Below are 16,785 nucleotides of genomic sequence, written 5' to 3'. Positions count from 1 at the left end.
GATTTTTTTGGTTAGTTTTATTGATGTTCATTTCACATAACAGAAAATTTGAGACAGCTACAGAAACGACAGAATCAGTTTGTTGTCAATACTTACACTCTCTTTCGGCAAATGCTGGGCTTAGTGATCGTTCTTCCGAACGTGACCTTGACCTCGGTCGCTGGGCTATGTAGCTTCGTCTTGAAAAGTTCGGACTCGGTGAACGGTCCTAGAAGAAACAATTCAATGAAACATTAATCATTGTTTGAGATATACGCACATAATTCCCAAGTAAACATTTTTTAAACGACATGACTGACACTTTTATCTGTACAGTATGACCTTACCTTGCGGAATGATGTGTCCATTATAGACTGACCAGGCGAACTGGACCTTGCTCGACTACGCTGTTGATATGGCTTAAATCCTGATTCCCCAGTATTGACTAATACCTGTCAATGACAATAAAACATTCATAGAGAAAACAGTATAAACATTTTACATGGATTTAACTCAAAAGACAGATATATTTGATTATCGCAAACCATAAATTCAATGCTGAATTCACATGGGAATTTTTTCTGAAGAAAACTCAGTTTTTGAGTAATTAGACTTAGTATCAGTCTATTGATTTTAGGCATGACAAAGATTTATGAGATAAAATCACTGTTTTTCGGAATAAAATGGAGACACGTACTTCCTGAAGTGTGTTGAGTTTCTTGCGGAGACTTTCTATCGTTCCCTCCGACTGAAGACGAGCAGTTTCCATGTTTTCTGCATGTCTCTGCATCTGGTCTTGTAGCTGGAGCTGTAACACAGTAGAGATACCAAATGAAAACTAGGCCTGATTCAGAGGTGTTCAAAATAATTTGATGAAGCAATACCAACTAATGACATCAACATGGAGTAAAAGGTTAGAGCTGCTAATTATCAACGAGAAATAAGTGATGCTACCTAGCCTCCAAACATAAGCATAGTAAGAAAATGTGTTTGGTTGGATGATTAGATATACGTCCAGTGTCATTAACATTTGTTATCTCGCGTATACGGTTTGTTGCGAGTGCGAAGTGCGTGCTTGGTTTTGGGATACTTCAGTATGTTCCTGTTTTGACTGTAATAGTGGAACTCTTCCTCCATTTATATATCTCACTTAAGCATACCATCGACAACACCAAACACCAACGTTCCATCCGGTCGCTGTATACTGACAACAGGCAAACTAGTCGTCAAACTCCCTTTATCCTGAGCGTTAAGCAGGAGCAGGAACTACCACATTTATAGATTTTGATGTGTCTCATCAAGGGAACATAACCCAAAGACTACATCATAGGGGCAAGCGTTGGTCAAATGCCAGGCGGTGTCAAGAGAGACGTTAGAAAGATGAAAGCAGTTAGAGACGATAAGGTTAAAACCGCCCAAACAGAAGAATAGAAATTTAAAACTGTTAAATTGACATCAGCAAGGGATAAAAGTTCAGGATTGTCAAAGAGATATGAACAAGGGACGACGATACCATTGAGGGGCGCATGCTTAGACTTTTCAAACGGACATCTACAAAGTTATGAAATGGTACATAAAGAATTTCGAAACAGACACCATAAAGAAACGAAACGTTAGACTTCCCAAAAAGACAACAACAAAGAGATGAACGTTTGGAACTACCAAAGTGACATCAATAAAAGAAGAACGTCTACAACTGCTAACTAAATATCAACATGAGACGGAAGATCATCACATCAACGAGGGAAGGAAATTCTTTGGAAAAAAGTTGAAAGGTCAAGCCTTCTAATCAGTTCAATGTGGGTGCATAAAAAACAGGTAAGTTTTCTGATACTTGCAAATTTCAGACTCGCATGACGATGAAGAAAACTAGAAATGTCGAAGATATAAATATCTCTGCCTGCAATTGCAATTGATCGAACCGAACGAATGGCCGCACGAGACGTTACTATTGAGTAAATTAGATCTACAAAGTATGCATGTACTTATACATGTAACTGATAAGTACAAAGCCTTTGTTATTGCTAGTTCTACTCACCCTGAGGAAGTCCTGTTCCTGTGTTAGTTTTTCTCTCAGGTCCTCCTTCCTATTATCGTCCTGTATGGCATCAATGGCATTTTCTTTGTTCTCCAGCATCAACTGAAAATTCAACAACACTTGTCAAACGTCTCATCTTGAATGTAAAATCAAATATCACAATACAATACCTTGGAGGAATAGACAACAATGTTGGAGTCAACTTGAGCTAAAGCTTTAGAAAGTTTGATTTGTACCAATGTTTCAGTTTCCTTTTCAGTACATCAGTACAAATGTACAAATCATATTGATATAAGATTAAGATGAAGCCTTTTTACTTCAAAAGATCGTTGAGTTATAACACGGCATTGATTGATGGACGATATATACTTGTTTCATAATGAAAACTGGCCTCCTTAGAGAAGCTTTGATTGGGTACTGATATCAATTAAATAGTCAACATTTAAAACGGAAACTGATCTTTATCATATTATGGATAGTACAAAATTACATTTTGTATTTCTGACCAAAGATATTGTGTATAATGCACACAAATTGAAATATATCTCTTACAGAGGTGTATCAATTTCCCTTGATGTAAAGAGAGTACATTAAGGTGAGACAAAAGACAAATAAGATAACAAGGTATACATGTGTATACATAATCATGTAAATAGAAATATAAGGACTCTTTGTTAGTCAGTCATGCACATGCAGATTTACATTCCCTCAGCCCGGAAACACCAGTATTAATGTATTATCATGCAGTGTTAATTCACAATAACAAATGGACATTCTATGAACAACATCTGATGGTAGATTGTAAAAGAAAATGGACAAGTATCAAATGAATACTCTAAAGATGAAAATGGACAATAAAATATGAAAGATAAATAAAATCTATTTCATCTACTTGATAAAAGAAGTAGATTCATTTCTTCCAATACAAGTTGTGAAAATGCTTCCAAGTTGTTGAATGATGCATCTAAACAAGACAAACAGCTGGTTGATGTGGGGCATGGGATTCATTTAAAATATTTTTATATACTAGGAAATATCAGGAAAAGGACCCTGACTTAATGCATTTTACATGCTACAAAGAAGGTTGATACTTAATCAAATTGATCAATTTCATTTCCTCCTTTAAGCCTTTATCATAAAGGGAAAAACTTCCATCCATGGCATCACATCTCTCAACACAATACAAAGGTATAAAAAAAACTTTTTAGTTTATCTATTTATATCCTTTCTTCTTGTTTTCACCATAGCTGTTAAAACTTTAATAATAATCAATTTTGAAGAAAATGCTGTATTAACTTATACATTCCTGATTACAAGTTTGATTTTTTGTATAACTTATGACTAAAAATTTAAAATTCAAGAAATATCTGAGTTCAAGGACTATTCTTTACTAAATTACAATGTACTTAAGAGTCAACACAGTAGTTCATCCATTCCATAACTATCATTCGTAGAAAATAAATTTTCTGGAAGCCAATCATAAATTTACAAAGTGATGGAAGCAAACTCACATTTTTACATAGAAATGCTTATAAGTTTTGGAGAGTTTTAGTAGTACACCTTTCACCATGTCATTAGCTAAGCATTATGCAGGCTGATCTGAGTTTATAACCTCATCGTATTATATGTACGTAGTGCTAATCTAAAGAATAGGTGCCTATATATAAGAATGCATATGTCTACTGAATAAATAGGTGTCTATATATAAGTATACATATGTCTATTGAGTCAAAGACTTTTAATTCTACAGAGTTATCTTCTCTTGATAGTAAAAATTGAGTGTTAAAATATTTAAGTTTTTGTGTGAGATTATATGATCTTCAGACAATCTAAAACAAATAATTCCTACTAAATTTCTATACACAAAGTGAGAATAATCTTTATTTTAACAAGATAACTAATATAACAACCAATACCTACTAGCAAGAACAAATAACTCTGTACTTTAAAAATTCAGAACAACTACTGAATATGTATATATATAGAGGTGTCTATAGTTACAGATACATGGGTGTCTACGTCTATAGATATAAAGGTGTCTACAAGGCTAAAATGCTCTACGTGTGGCTAACAGAGACAGATCTAAACCTCAGATGGGTTGGGAAGGTTCTCCTTGATGGAATCGAGGTGACGTTCTAATTTTTCACTCTGATCATGGTCCACTACATGCTTCTCATCTGTAGAAGACTTCCCATTCTCACAAGAGTGTTCAGGACCTTGCTAAAAGGTCAATGAAGGTAAAGAAAAATGTGAAGATGAAGAAAAGGAAATCAGAGAAAATATGCAACTACATATAAATGTAATAAAATATAAATACTGTGACATACATTATGATAATGAAAAACAAAATGTGCATTTTGAGAATATGATAATATATACATATGTGTAGAAATGGAAAGCGATTTCACCATATTTTCAGATAAGATTTGAAAACAGGGGTGTCAATCTAGACAGGGTGTTATTCTTAAGTGGATATAATATGAAATTCAGATGTGATGCTATTTTCTATAGGATATATAAGCTTGTGCAAAGCCAACAAAATCACTGTATCATCCTTGTAAAGACTATATAAATCCCAATTTCCAGAAGGAATCATGTGTATGTTGATTTAGACAAGACTTCTAAGTCATCTGATTTAGTAGAGTAAAAGTAGTATTAACAGGAAAATTTAGAGAAATTTTTATATCTATTCAAATGGTTACGTTACTTCTGAAGCAGCATTTTATATTAAAACACTATTTTGAAGGAGAAAAAGAATATTGAACTGGTATGATATATTTTCAAACATAGCATGGCCCCTTGATTCAAAGTTCCTTTTGGGAAGGGATAGCTTTTTTTTCATTTTCCAACAACAAATCATTGATGTAATCTGGAGTTTGCATGCCTTACAATCATTCATCAGGATACTAGAATACAGAGAGCTTATCTAGAATCCATGCATAAAAGTAATTCATTTGAAATTTTCCCAAACAATTTCCAAAAACCCTGCATGCTGTGTGCATCTGAACTTTATGTGCTAATAACTTTTAGGAGTCCATGCTTACAATGGTGCAGAAGACAGGGGAGAGGTGCTATTTCCTGAATAATTCTGATGTTGACCTTTACATAGACCAGGCCACTGTCCAATACTTACACTAGACTCATCTTCACAGTTAAAATCAAGCTCTCGCAGTTTCTCCTCTATCATTTTTTCAGTTTCTAGGATTTCATTTTGGGTTAGTAGCTGGAATGAGATTTTCTACAAACTCTAAATACAAGTTCCATATCCCATCATTAGTCTTTTTAAAGACTATATAATTACCATATTAAACCAGTAAGAAGTCCGACATTTAGACAATCTTTTGTTAATTCAGAAAATCAAGTGTTGTGGGTTTCATTTATTACAAACACGGAATAGGGAAAATTGAGTACAATATACCATAGACAGTGCACTTAGGCAGTACTAAATACACTAGACACCAAAGCCAGCTATCAGTACCAGAAACCAAGGCACCATATTATGTATAAGAAGGCTACTGAAAATATCAAGACAGTGTGACACACAAGGAATGATGATAATGATTAAGTGAAAACTGACAATGAATTAACGATGATAAATTAATGATTGATGAAAATAATCAAAGGCTCAAGCATGTGTTGCATGATGTATTTAGAGGTCAGGCATGCAAAGCATGTGTAGTGAGTGATCCCAGTAGCTAACATTGAATGTTTCTTAATAATTTTGTGAGATGTCACTGTGATAAATCCCCCTGACCTTGAGGTATGACAACCACTCCATTTATCACCACCATCCACCCCGGTCCCTTGATGTTCACAAGGACAATTTATACATTAAAACAATCACTGATTATCCTATTAAGATCCTAGAGTTATTTTGGATCCCCTCTTTCAGTACCCAATACCATAAAAGTCACTATGGCCCCAGATCATCCTTTAGCTATACAAAGAGAATACTTCAACATTTGAACACCTAATATCCCTTATAACTAAACATGTAACTCTATTTTCTACCATTTTTTATCCTCATTTAAAATTTATCCTCAGACCTATGAATTATAACCCACATTTTTATGTTAAATGGAGAGTTATGCTGACCTATAATCTTTGCAGCCGTTTGACCTTTATAACCTTTTAACTTCCACCCATCACTTCTGATGTCAATATCTGCCTGTTAACTTCCACCCATCACTTCTGATGTCAATATCTGCCTGTTAACTTCCACCCATCACTTCTGATGTCAATATCTGCCTTTTGACCTTATAACCTTAACTTCCACCCATCACTTCTGATGTCAATATCTGCCTGTTAACTTCCACCCATCACTTCTGATGTCAATATCTGCCTGTTAACTTCCACCCATCACTTCTGATGTCATTATCTGCCTGTAAACTTCCACCCATCACTTCTGATGTCAATATCTGACCCCAAATTGATTGATGTTTAATAACACCCTCCTTATAACATGTGACCCATGTTGACCTTTCCATTTGTCCCCAGACTGGCCTATGACCTTTACATTTGACCCTATGCTGACCTGCTTCCTCATTTCCTTGTTATCCTTGCGGATTCTGGCAATCTCGCTGTCGAGTCTGTTAGCCTTGTTGAACTGGACCTCTGCGATGTTTTGTAGTTCAGAGACCTGAGATGCTGTTCTCTTCTGCATGTGTTTCATCTCCTGTGGGTGTCAACATTAGTTTTAGCTAATGGTAAAAGCCACACAACACTTGCAAAAATAGCACTACATGTATATCAGCCTCAGATCAACAATCACATCAAAAGAACAATATTAACAACATCATCAAAACCCCGCCTTCATACATAAGCAAGAAGTTAATTGCCATTTCAGAAACTCATAAAAACTTAAGCTATAAGCGCTGAAATAAATTCAAACATAGGTTTTAAGAAAATTATGTGGACTTTCACAGAAAACTTTTGGATGTTAACTGTTTTATGTCTATATTTTGATATACAGATATAATGGCATTGGCCATAAAATCCTAATAATATGCAAATTGTATGCATGCAATAACTTTATGCTTAATACTTTGAAATTTGGGTTAAATTTTTCCAGGTATATTTTAAAAAGGTTTAAAAAGGTTTCACTTGCCAAATAGTTGCAAAACACTTGAAATCGTAACTGGCCTGAAAGATTTTATGTATGTCAATATGACATATATGTGGTGTGATTTACTGTACATAATATATATGGAAGGAAGTGAAGGTTAAAAGTGATAGATATAGAGGTAAAGAAAATTATAATTTATCAATTACTTGTTATTAATAACTACTTTATGATAATTCAATTTTCATAAAACTTAGGAGATTGACATTCACTAATTTATTCAAGACTAGCACCATAAGTATAACAATATATATTGGGTAAGACTGAAAAGGTCGTGTGACGGGTGTTAGGCTGTGAGACGGTTGACATCACAAGATTACGACGTATTTGTCCATCACCAACAGTGACAAAAATAAACGGCCATTAAAAAGTACAATAACTTGGAAATGTGATTTAAGCGAATTCTTTAGACCAAATCAAATACAATCATACAAAAAATTATTATTTAGAGATATACTAATTGATGATTACCAATAACATTTTAAAATTGAACTGTATATATATATTGATATTTATGTATGGGACAAGAAAGTAATTCCAACCGTGTGGACAAAAAAAATTGTCAAATTTTCGAGGCAATCTGCCCCTTTATCAATTTAATTTAAGACATACAAAACGAACACGATTACATATGATACCAACAGTAATGCGGGACAAAGTAGACGAATATTTAACTTAACAGCACAATGGAGTGAAATTTATTGATATTTATGTATATATAATTGAGTAAACATTTCTGTTAGGTTACAAATTTTCAAGGTAATGTTATGTTTAACTGAAAGCACTCTGGTTACATAAGCCACTAAATCTCACTAGCAAATTATTTTGTCTACTGCAGTTTCCTGACATGCAACAGAGTCTAGTCCAAGAATCGCAAAAGTGTTAAAAAACCCCAAAAAAACCCATCTAAATATCAAAATAAATATGATACCAGCTGATTTACAAAGTGAATTTTTCAAAGACACTTTGTTATCTATTTTTTATCTATGAGATGAAGCTTTGCATACTTTGAATAAAACAGTCATCTACCAACATACATGTACAAAGTTTCAAAGGTTCAAGTACTTATTAGCTGCACTTGCAATTTTCGTTTTTGCCTTTGCCCTTTCATTAGAATTGAATCTGCCTTTTGTCATTTGATTATCTTTTTTTCTTTTCAATTTTGAGAAACTTGGACCTGATATCATGCATGTACATACAATGCACATATACAGTATTGGTTCACTATTTCTATTCTCCTGAAGTTACCTGTTTTGCTAATTCTAATTGAACCTGCATATCATGCAGAGCATTTTCCATCTGAAGACGTTCTCTTGTTGTCTTTGTTTGATCCTATAGGTGCAACACAGGAGGTAGGTTAAGGTGATATACAAAGGAGATTCAAACACAAACACCAATGAGTTAAAACAAGGGAGATAATTATTCAGTCAAAGGAGATAAATATTTCACACAAGGGGAGATAATCATTTCATAGATTTCATAGAAAATGACTTCTGTAAGTGTGGTATATGTCATGAGTGAAGGGTTTGGAAACTTGAGAAGGAAATTAAACTAGATTCAGTACATACTCTGAGAAATTTGCTATGATTAGATCATACTGATGGAGATTTTTGCAAAATAGCAACAATACATGTAAAAAAAATAATGTATCATCGAAAGTATTATTAAATCTAAATAGAAAATCTAAAGTGAAAACACAACAATAATAGCATTTAAACTATAAAAAGTGTTTAAACCATCACCATTTTACAAGAAAGACCTACTTCATCTACAGATTTAAAAGAGGATGTAGGGCTTATAATTCCAATAACTTTCATAATTTCGGACCAAAACCTGGAAAAACAGTAGCAGAGCTGTGTGTTTATCTACCATATCACACTGAGAGTAGCTTTAAGTATACAGACAACACTAGCCAAGGTTTCATTGTGACACATATTGCTTACCTGTGCAGCTTCCGTGCGTAGTTTCTGGAGCTCTTCATATGACCGTGACAAAGCCTTAGCTAACTCACTTTTCTCCTCGTTCCTGTTAGCCACTTCTCGCTCTGTCAACATCATCAAGTTAACAACTTCATTTCACAAAATGTACTAATATTCTTTCGATAAATAGAAGAATCTCAAAAGAAGGGTTAAGTACGGAATAGATCTGAAAAAAACTTAAATCAATTACACCCAAACAAAATCAAAATGAGTGATTTTTTAATCAGACATCATAAAAGATTTGCCTTACTCACCTAGATCTTTAATAATTTTGTCCATTTCATGAAACTTCTCTTCATTAGCCTGAAGTTGTTCAGATTCTCTCTGTAATGGTTTAACAAATCAATATATAATCACCATTTCCTACTTTCAGTCATCATTTTTAAGCTGATGTTGTATTATGGCTAATTTTGCCCAACATTAACTCAAACACCCCCTGAAAATTTATTATATGCTGTTCCAGCCTTTAAATCACAAGAGTTCAAATGTGTTTTCAGGGGTGAATGAGTTAATTACTAATGAGTAATTATATAAGAGACAACAGCTGTGGGTATACAATAAAATTGTTTAAGAAAATGCTGCGTAGAAACATTTTATTCATTATCCAAATAGATATGCTAAGATGAAGAAATTATTGAGACAGTGTCTAGAAGTTAATGGAAAATTTGGAAGCAAAATTATAAAATCAAATATAGAGAAAATTAAAATTAAGATGAAAGTAAATATTAAAAGCATTCTGACTCTACTCTAAATAACAAATTAATGACTAATGGTATGTGGAAATGATTATTACAGATTGACAGAATTTGACTATCGACAATATGTAATATAAATTGCTAAAGTGAACATATTGAGTAAAAATATGAAAATATACAAAGAAAAGTTACGACTCTAACATAAGAACAAAATAATGTTGTTTCTATCCTCTAGCTAGTTCAATGTTTCATTGTTTTTATAATATCTAAACTGATTTAATTGCATATAAAGTTGATTTTTAGAAAAGCCAAGCAAAATTACATTAATTCAATAATTAAATGATTATGATATGTGTGTTGAATTAATACCATTAATAGACTATAAGTTCTAGTTATTTGAATTCAGTTACGGAGGGGAAAAGGACGGACCATGCAGGACTGGGTTGATAAGGTTTGATATATAAAACAAGCAACACAGAATATATTTCACACAGGACCAAGATATATATTTCACACAGGACCAAGATATATGTGGAATAATTTGAAGCATCAATTTCAAATACCAATTCCGCTTTAAATTTAGAGCATCTAGAAAATGTCTCAGAAATCTGTATGCCTGACACAGGATCATCTACAAAAGACCAACCTTGAAGTTTTCCATAGACAGAGTGGCCTGCTCTAGTTCTAATCGTTTATCATGAAGGTCACTCCTGATATTGTCCAGTTCAAGGTTAGCGTTACTGACCAGCTGAAAACACCACCAGGTAAAGGAGATAAGTAATACAAGGCCATACCCTCAAAGTCTGCTCAGCCCACAAAGTATCATGGGAGTTATCTCCCTTTGTAATCTACTAAGTACATGTATATGTAGTATCATAGGAGTTACCTCCCTTATCTCCCTTTGACTATCTCGGAATTGCACTACTATGCCTAGGGGAAACTCTTGTTGATAATGTTTTGTTTCATTAAAATAGCAAACCAACTGCCTAGTAGCTATACCCAAAATATTTTCTTGACTGTGCAATTCTAGTTCAAGTGAAAAATTAAAATTTGCAAACAAATTTACATATGATATGAAGGTTCATTATGAAAATAATATCCATGACTAAATGAAAATATCAAATAAAGCTTGTAACTATGAAATTCTATATCAAATTTGAATTTTGTGAAAAAGCTGAACAGACTTTGAGCTAAGATATGGCGAGTGTCATAGTGATGAGTTGATTCATGGTTACAATTGGTCTTGTGGAATGTAATCAATTTCATCATGCATGATTTGATTTCATGCCACTTTTATTATACATAGACATGGTTTTGTAAATTTTGCCAAATATTCCTCCCACCCTCCTCCTTCTATCCATTTAGTTGAAAGATTTTACCTACTGGTTATATCTGGATGTTTTTCCCGTATAATTATTACAATTTGAATGAAATTATCTGTAACCATAATGTTAATGAATATGATGAGAGCTACATGTAACAAAATCAATATCTAACTACTGCATTAAAGAGAAGTTACTGAGAAGAAGTTGAGTTTTGAAGCGAAATTATCTTAAAGGAAATTTGCAGTTTTAGATTATTGCATATCATTAGAAAATTGTGAAAAAAGTGAGTTTCATTTACTCAAAATAAACATTGAGAAACCTAAGTACAGTATCAGAAAGGAAATAAAACCTTTACATCTAATAATCCTAAGACATCTTTTGAAACCATTTTTTAAAGAATTATGAATGCAATGATTATTACTTGAATTTGAACAAAGCTTTGAGAAATTCTACATTCATTGTGATACTCTAATAAAATCAGAAAAACAATAAAGGAACTGACACTCAGTGAACACAACACAATTGAATATACAAGTGTGTAGGGAAGATATAAATAACTGTCATTGATATTAAAAATAAGTATTGTGCGATCAAAGTTTTAACGTTACTTTTTTGGTTTAATTAGAGAAGCATGCAGTGTGTATTAGTATTAACTGACCTTGTTGAGTTTGCTCTCTTCTCTCTCTACTTCCTTTCTCACTTTACTGAGAGACTGAAACGAAAGAAAATTAAATAAAATCCTTCAATATTACAGATAACAGTTATCTTATGTTTCAAATAGCCTATTGGTGCATATCAGAGTTTTCAAGAGATGGGAGGTGAAGCAAAGCCAAAGTAGGTAGACAAAAACTATTTTTGTATTAACTTTGAATTTTTATAATTATGATTCTATTCCATCGATCTGTAGCCAAATGGGAAACAATATTTTTGGTCCTACTACTATTTACCATGCGGGCCTCCTGGTATTCAAACTCTTTCTCCGCCACGGACTTGAGAAGTTCCTGAAGCTCCTCATGTTTCTGTTTCTCCTGACGTATATAATCCTCATATGAATGCCGACTTGTGCGGATCGCTTCGTTCATGCGTTCCATCTCTAGCTTAGACTCATCTCTCTGATGAGTAACTTCACGGAGTTCCTGTTCAACACCATTTAATAAAGATAATCTGAACTTCACATATTCAACATGATCTATCAAGCATAATCATTAATGTCGAAGATGAATTGGGGTACATTTTCAGTATTGTCTGGTGGCTTGTCCATATTTAAGGTATACAACGTTTTCTTCACAAAGATGACATGGTTAAACAAGCTAGCTAAAGATGGGTCCTGAAGTCCTTTAGAAGTAATACTTACCTGCTCTAAATGCCTAGATTGGTCGTCTGCTTCTCTCACATGTTCTTTCAGGGCCTTCAATTCTGATTTGGTCTCTGCAGATACAAAATAGAAAGTTGTAACTCATATGTACATCTTCATATATAATATACATAACACAAAGTAGTCACATAATTGAGTTATCTCTTCTTAATTCCCTTTTCGAATCTATCACATGACAGGATTTGAAATTTGAATATTTTAAGTTAATTACCTTTGGCAGTTTGTTTGAGGGAGTGTATTTCCTTCTGAAGAGCTGTTCTTTGATGATTTGCTTCATCCATTTCTTTCTCTCGCTGACGTAATTCTATTTCTAAAGATTCTAGGCGTTTGGCAGAGGTATCTGTTTTTTCTTCTATAATATTATGTGTTCTGTGAGTAAAAATCAATTAAAAACATTTATCTCAATTATGCAGGAATAACATCTTAGCAAAGTATTGTTTTCATTTGAAGGTTACACCTCTCAAATTATATAGAAATCATCACAATTACTCCAATACTTAATTTTGGAGATTTCAGCCTCATAGTGGATTTATTGCATTAAACATTGCATTATTTAAGTATTGAACATCTTTTAGATGGCATCCATAGCCAATATGAATGCCAACTGCACAGAGGCAATTTCAATATGAACCATTTGCGCTGGCACGAAAATAGTGACGTCACAATAATGATAGCATCATAATAAGCAGATGGCAGTTCATAGACTGATAAATGCCAACTTCATTTGGTAAGTTTACATAGTGGGACTGCAGTGAAAATGTAAATATATGATTACGATGTCAGAAGAAGTATTGAATAAACATTGAAACGGCATGACTCTCCGACAAGCACTATGGCCTCCTATTCAAACATAGCAAACACTTTGAACACAACTGATCTTACCTCTTCATTTGATTAATTTTGTTGTCTAAAGATTTACAATTATCATCGAGCATTTCCTTTTCTCGAGTCATGGCCGATATACGGTCCTCTAAAGAACGCTTGTCTAGATTGAGACGTTCAGTGTCCTGTCTGTCACGGTCGAGTGCCTGGCGGAACCGTTCCAGTTCAGAGGCTTTACGGTTGATTTCTGTTGTGAGCTGTTCTAATTCTGCCTTTTCCTACAAAAGACATGAATATTTCATCAATCGATGATGGCCAGTCACAGAAGAGACAGATACATGACAATGTGCTTGAAGTAAACGTACCTGCTTTCATACTATGGTTTGGTCAGAGGTCAAAAGGAGGGAAGACCTTTTTCTTCCAATATCAAATGGATACAACCTTTGCCATAGAAGTTAGTGAAAGAAACCATTTCCTTAAATATGGATATTAATGGGATTTTTTTTTTTTGCAAAATTTGAATTTGCAGATTATTGTAATAATTCCTGATCCTTAGTTCACTGTAGAAATAAATCAGACAGATAATTCTTATTTGTGTAGATTTTGTTCTCTTTCAGAAAACACAATGCCAGCTAGCTTTAGAAATTAAAACGTTTCAAGGTTTTGACAGACATTGTTCAATAAAGTTACATCGTATAAACTTGAAGGTAATGAGCTTTATATCAAGGCTTATTGAAACGATAAAATACTGTCAAGCTCTTGGTTTACACTTACAGCTAGGAGTTCTCTTTGCGTTTTCTCCAGTTCTGCCACTTTCTGTGCATGAGTACTTTTAACACTGTTGAGGTTAGTTTGTTCCAATTTCTGCATCTCGTATGCGTGTTTGAGTTCAGATTTGTGTTTATTCACAGAACCAATAAGTTTTTGTAACACTTCATCTTCTGTTTCCACTTCTTCTTTCACTTTGGAGAGTTCTCCTCTCTTGCTTTTGATTGCGGTCACCAGATCACTTTTGGTAATTTCTAGATCCCTCAATTGTTCTCTACATTCCTGTAATACAAAAGGGAATACGTGTTCATTAACATCCATACCATATATATATATATAACAACCCTACATACTGCAGACCTAAACATTCTTTCTTTTTCTAAGAATTGTATTAAGTAGCACTGACTCCAATCATTCTTATTCGATTCAAACTAATTGTGCAGGACAATGCTTTCTTCTTAATAATACATATCAATTGATGTAAGATCTGGTTCTTATTTAGCACAACTTTACTGATAAACTTGTCATAACCCCAATAAATTACATTTCCTATTTCAAATTAGCCTGGTGGTATACTTTATACTGGTGGTATAATAAATTAAACATCTATTACGGATATGGATCACTTTGATGGTAATCAATCTAGATAATACGGTAATAATTGGATTATGCAGAATTTATCTAATGTAACTTTTAATATCATGTGATTTTACCCGATTTCTTAGGATACATATAGATAACTAATTCCAAAGCTAACATCAGTTTTTTGTTTTGTTGGTATTTTCTTTCATTAATGGCTTTTCAAGTTCAATATTTATGGCTTAAAATTTGTCTGGTAACAATTTGTTCAGTCTGGTGAACTGTCTTTGATTACCAGACCGATTTGTCCAGTAATAAAATTCAACTTCGACTCCCTACCTTTAGTTCTAGTAATAACAGACTTCCTGTATACCCTACCTTTAGTTCTAGTAATAACAGACTTCCTGTATACCCTACCTTTAGTTCTAGTAATAACAGACTTCCTGTATACCCTACCTTTAGTTCTAGTAATAACAGACTTCCTGTATACCCTACCTTTAGTTCTAGTAATAACAGACTTCCTGTACACCCTACCTTTAGTTCTAGTAATAACAGACTTCCTGTACCCTACCTTTAGTTCTAGTAATAACAGACTTCCTGTAACCCTACCTTTAGTTCTAGTAATAACAGACTTCCTGTAACACCTACCTTTAGTTCTAGTAATAACAGACTTCCTGTATACCCTACCTTTAGTTCTAGTAATAACAGACTTCCTGTATCCCTACCTTTAGTTCTAGTAATAACAGACTTCCTGTATACCCTACCTTTAGTTCTAGTAATAACAGACTTCCTGTACTACCCTACCTTTAGTTCTAGTAATAACAGACTTCCTGTACCCTACCTTTAGTTCTAGTAATAACAGACTTCCTGTATACCCTACCTTTAGTTCTAGTAATAACAGACTTCCTGTACACCCTACCTTTAGTTCTAGTAATAACAGACTTCCTGTATACCCTACCTTTAGTTCTAGTAATAACAGACTTCCTGTACACCCTACCTTTAGTTCTAGTAATAACAGACTTCCTGTATACCCTACCTTTAGTTCTAGTAATAACAGACTTCCTGTATACCCTACCTTTAGTTCTAGTAATAACAGACTTCCTGTATACCCTACCTTTAGTTCTAGTAATAACAGACTTCCTGTATACCCTACCTTTAGTTCTAGTAATAACAGACTTCCTGTATACCCTACCTTTAGTTCTAGTAATAACAGACTTCCTGTACACCCTACCTTTAGTTCTAGTAATAACAGACTTCCTGTATACCCTACCTTTAGTTCTAGTAATAACAGACTTCCTGTATACCCTACCTTTAGTTCTAGTAATAACAGACTTCCTGTATACCCTACCTTTAGTTCTAGTAATAACAGACTTCCTGTATACCCTACCTTTAGTTCTAGTAATAACAGACTTCCTGTAACCCTACCTTTAGTTCTAGTAATAACAGACTTCCTGTACCCCTACCTTTAGTTCTAGTAATAACAGACTTCCTGTAACCCTACCTTTAGTTTTAGTAATAACAGACTTCCTGTATACCCTACCTTTAGTTCTAGTAATAACAGACTTCCTGTATACCCTACCTTTAGTTTCTAGTAATAACAGACTTCCTGTATACCCTACCTTTAGTTCTAGTAATAACAGACTTCCTGTATACCCTACCTTTAGTTCTAGTAATAACAGACTTCCTGTATACCCTACCTTTAGTTCTAGTAATAACAGACTTCCTGTAATTTAGTTCTAGTAATAACAGACTTCCTGTATACCCTACCTTTAGTTCTAGTAATAACAGACTTCCTGTATACCCTACCTTTAGTTCTAGTAATAACAGACTTCCTGTATACCCTACCTTTAGTTCTAGTAATAACAGACTTCCTGTATACCCTACCTTTAGTTCTAGTAATAACAGACTTCCTGTATACCCTACCTTTAGTTCTAGTAATAACAGACTTCCTGTATACCCTACCTTTAGTATAATAACAGACTTCCTGTATACCCTACCTTTAGTTCGTAATAACAGACTTCCTGTAATTCTAAATAACAGACTTCCTGTATACCCTACCTTTAGTTCTAGTAATAACAGACTTCCCGTATACCCTACCTTTAG

The 16,785-nt window shown here is 33.7% G+C and overlaps 1 protein-coding gene across 8 annotated transcripts in view; it reads right to left on the bottom strand.

Annotated features, from left to right (window-relative positions):
- Positions 1 to 16,785, bottom strand: part of LOC138321379 (centriolin-like) — an 85,677-nt gene that overhangs the window by 1,795 nt on the left and 67,097 nt on the right. For 2 of the 8 annotated variants that reach the window (XM_069265027.1, XM_069265028.1), the window contains 17 exons: positions 14,110 to 14,385; positions 13,396 to 13,613; positions 12,725 to 12,882; positions 12,493 to 12,566; positions 12,086 to 12,274; positions 11,797 to 11,850; positions 10,460 to 10,561; positions 9,373 to 9,442; positions 9,083 to 9,183; positions 8,388 to 8,471; positions 6,552 to 6,692; positions 5,151 to 5,240; positions 4,106 to 4,237; positions 2,018 to 2,119; positions 677 to 787; positions 327 to 431; positions 97 to 208 (listed from right to left, as the gene is read on the bottom strand). In XM_069265027.1, coding sequence (XP_069121128.1) covers positions 97 to 208; positions 327 to 431; positions 677 to 787; positions 2,018 to 2,119; positions 4,106 to 4,237; positions 5,151 to 5,240; positions 6,552 to 6,692; positions 8,388 to 8,471; positions 9,083 to 9,183; positions 9,373 to 9,442; positions 10,460 to 10,561; positions 11,797 to 11,850; positions 12,086 to 12,274; positions 12,493 to 12,566; positions 12,725 to 12,882; positions 13,396 to 13,613; positions 14,110 to 14,385 — 2,119 coding nt within the window. The remainder of the gene's footprint in view (positions 1 to 96; positions 209 to 326; positions 432 to 676; positions 788 to 2,017; positions 2,120 to 4,105; positions 4,238 to 5,150; positions 5,241 to 6,551; positions 6,693 to 8,387; positions 8,472 to 9,082; positions 9,184 to 9,372; positions 9,443 to 10,459; positions 10,562 to 11,796; positions 11,851 to 12,085; positions 12,275 to 12,492; positions 12,567 to 12,724; positions 12,883 to 13,395; positions 13,614 to 14,109; positions 14,386 to 16,785) is intronic. The other 6 variants (XM_069265033.1, XM_069265031.1, XM_069265029.1 and 3 more) reach the window with 6 other exon arrangements.

This window comes from Argopecten irradians, chromosome 4, assembly GCF_041381155.1.
Source record: "Argopecten irradians isolate NY chromosome 4, Ai_NY, whole genome shotgun sequence".
NCBI lineage: Eukaryota > Metazoa > Mollusca > Bivalvia > Pectinida > Pectinidae > Argopecten > Argopecten irradians.
Note: the sequence above shows the minus strand (reverse complement) of the source record. Positions and strands in the feature narration are given on the sequence as shown.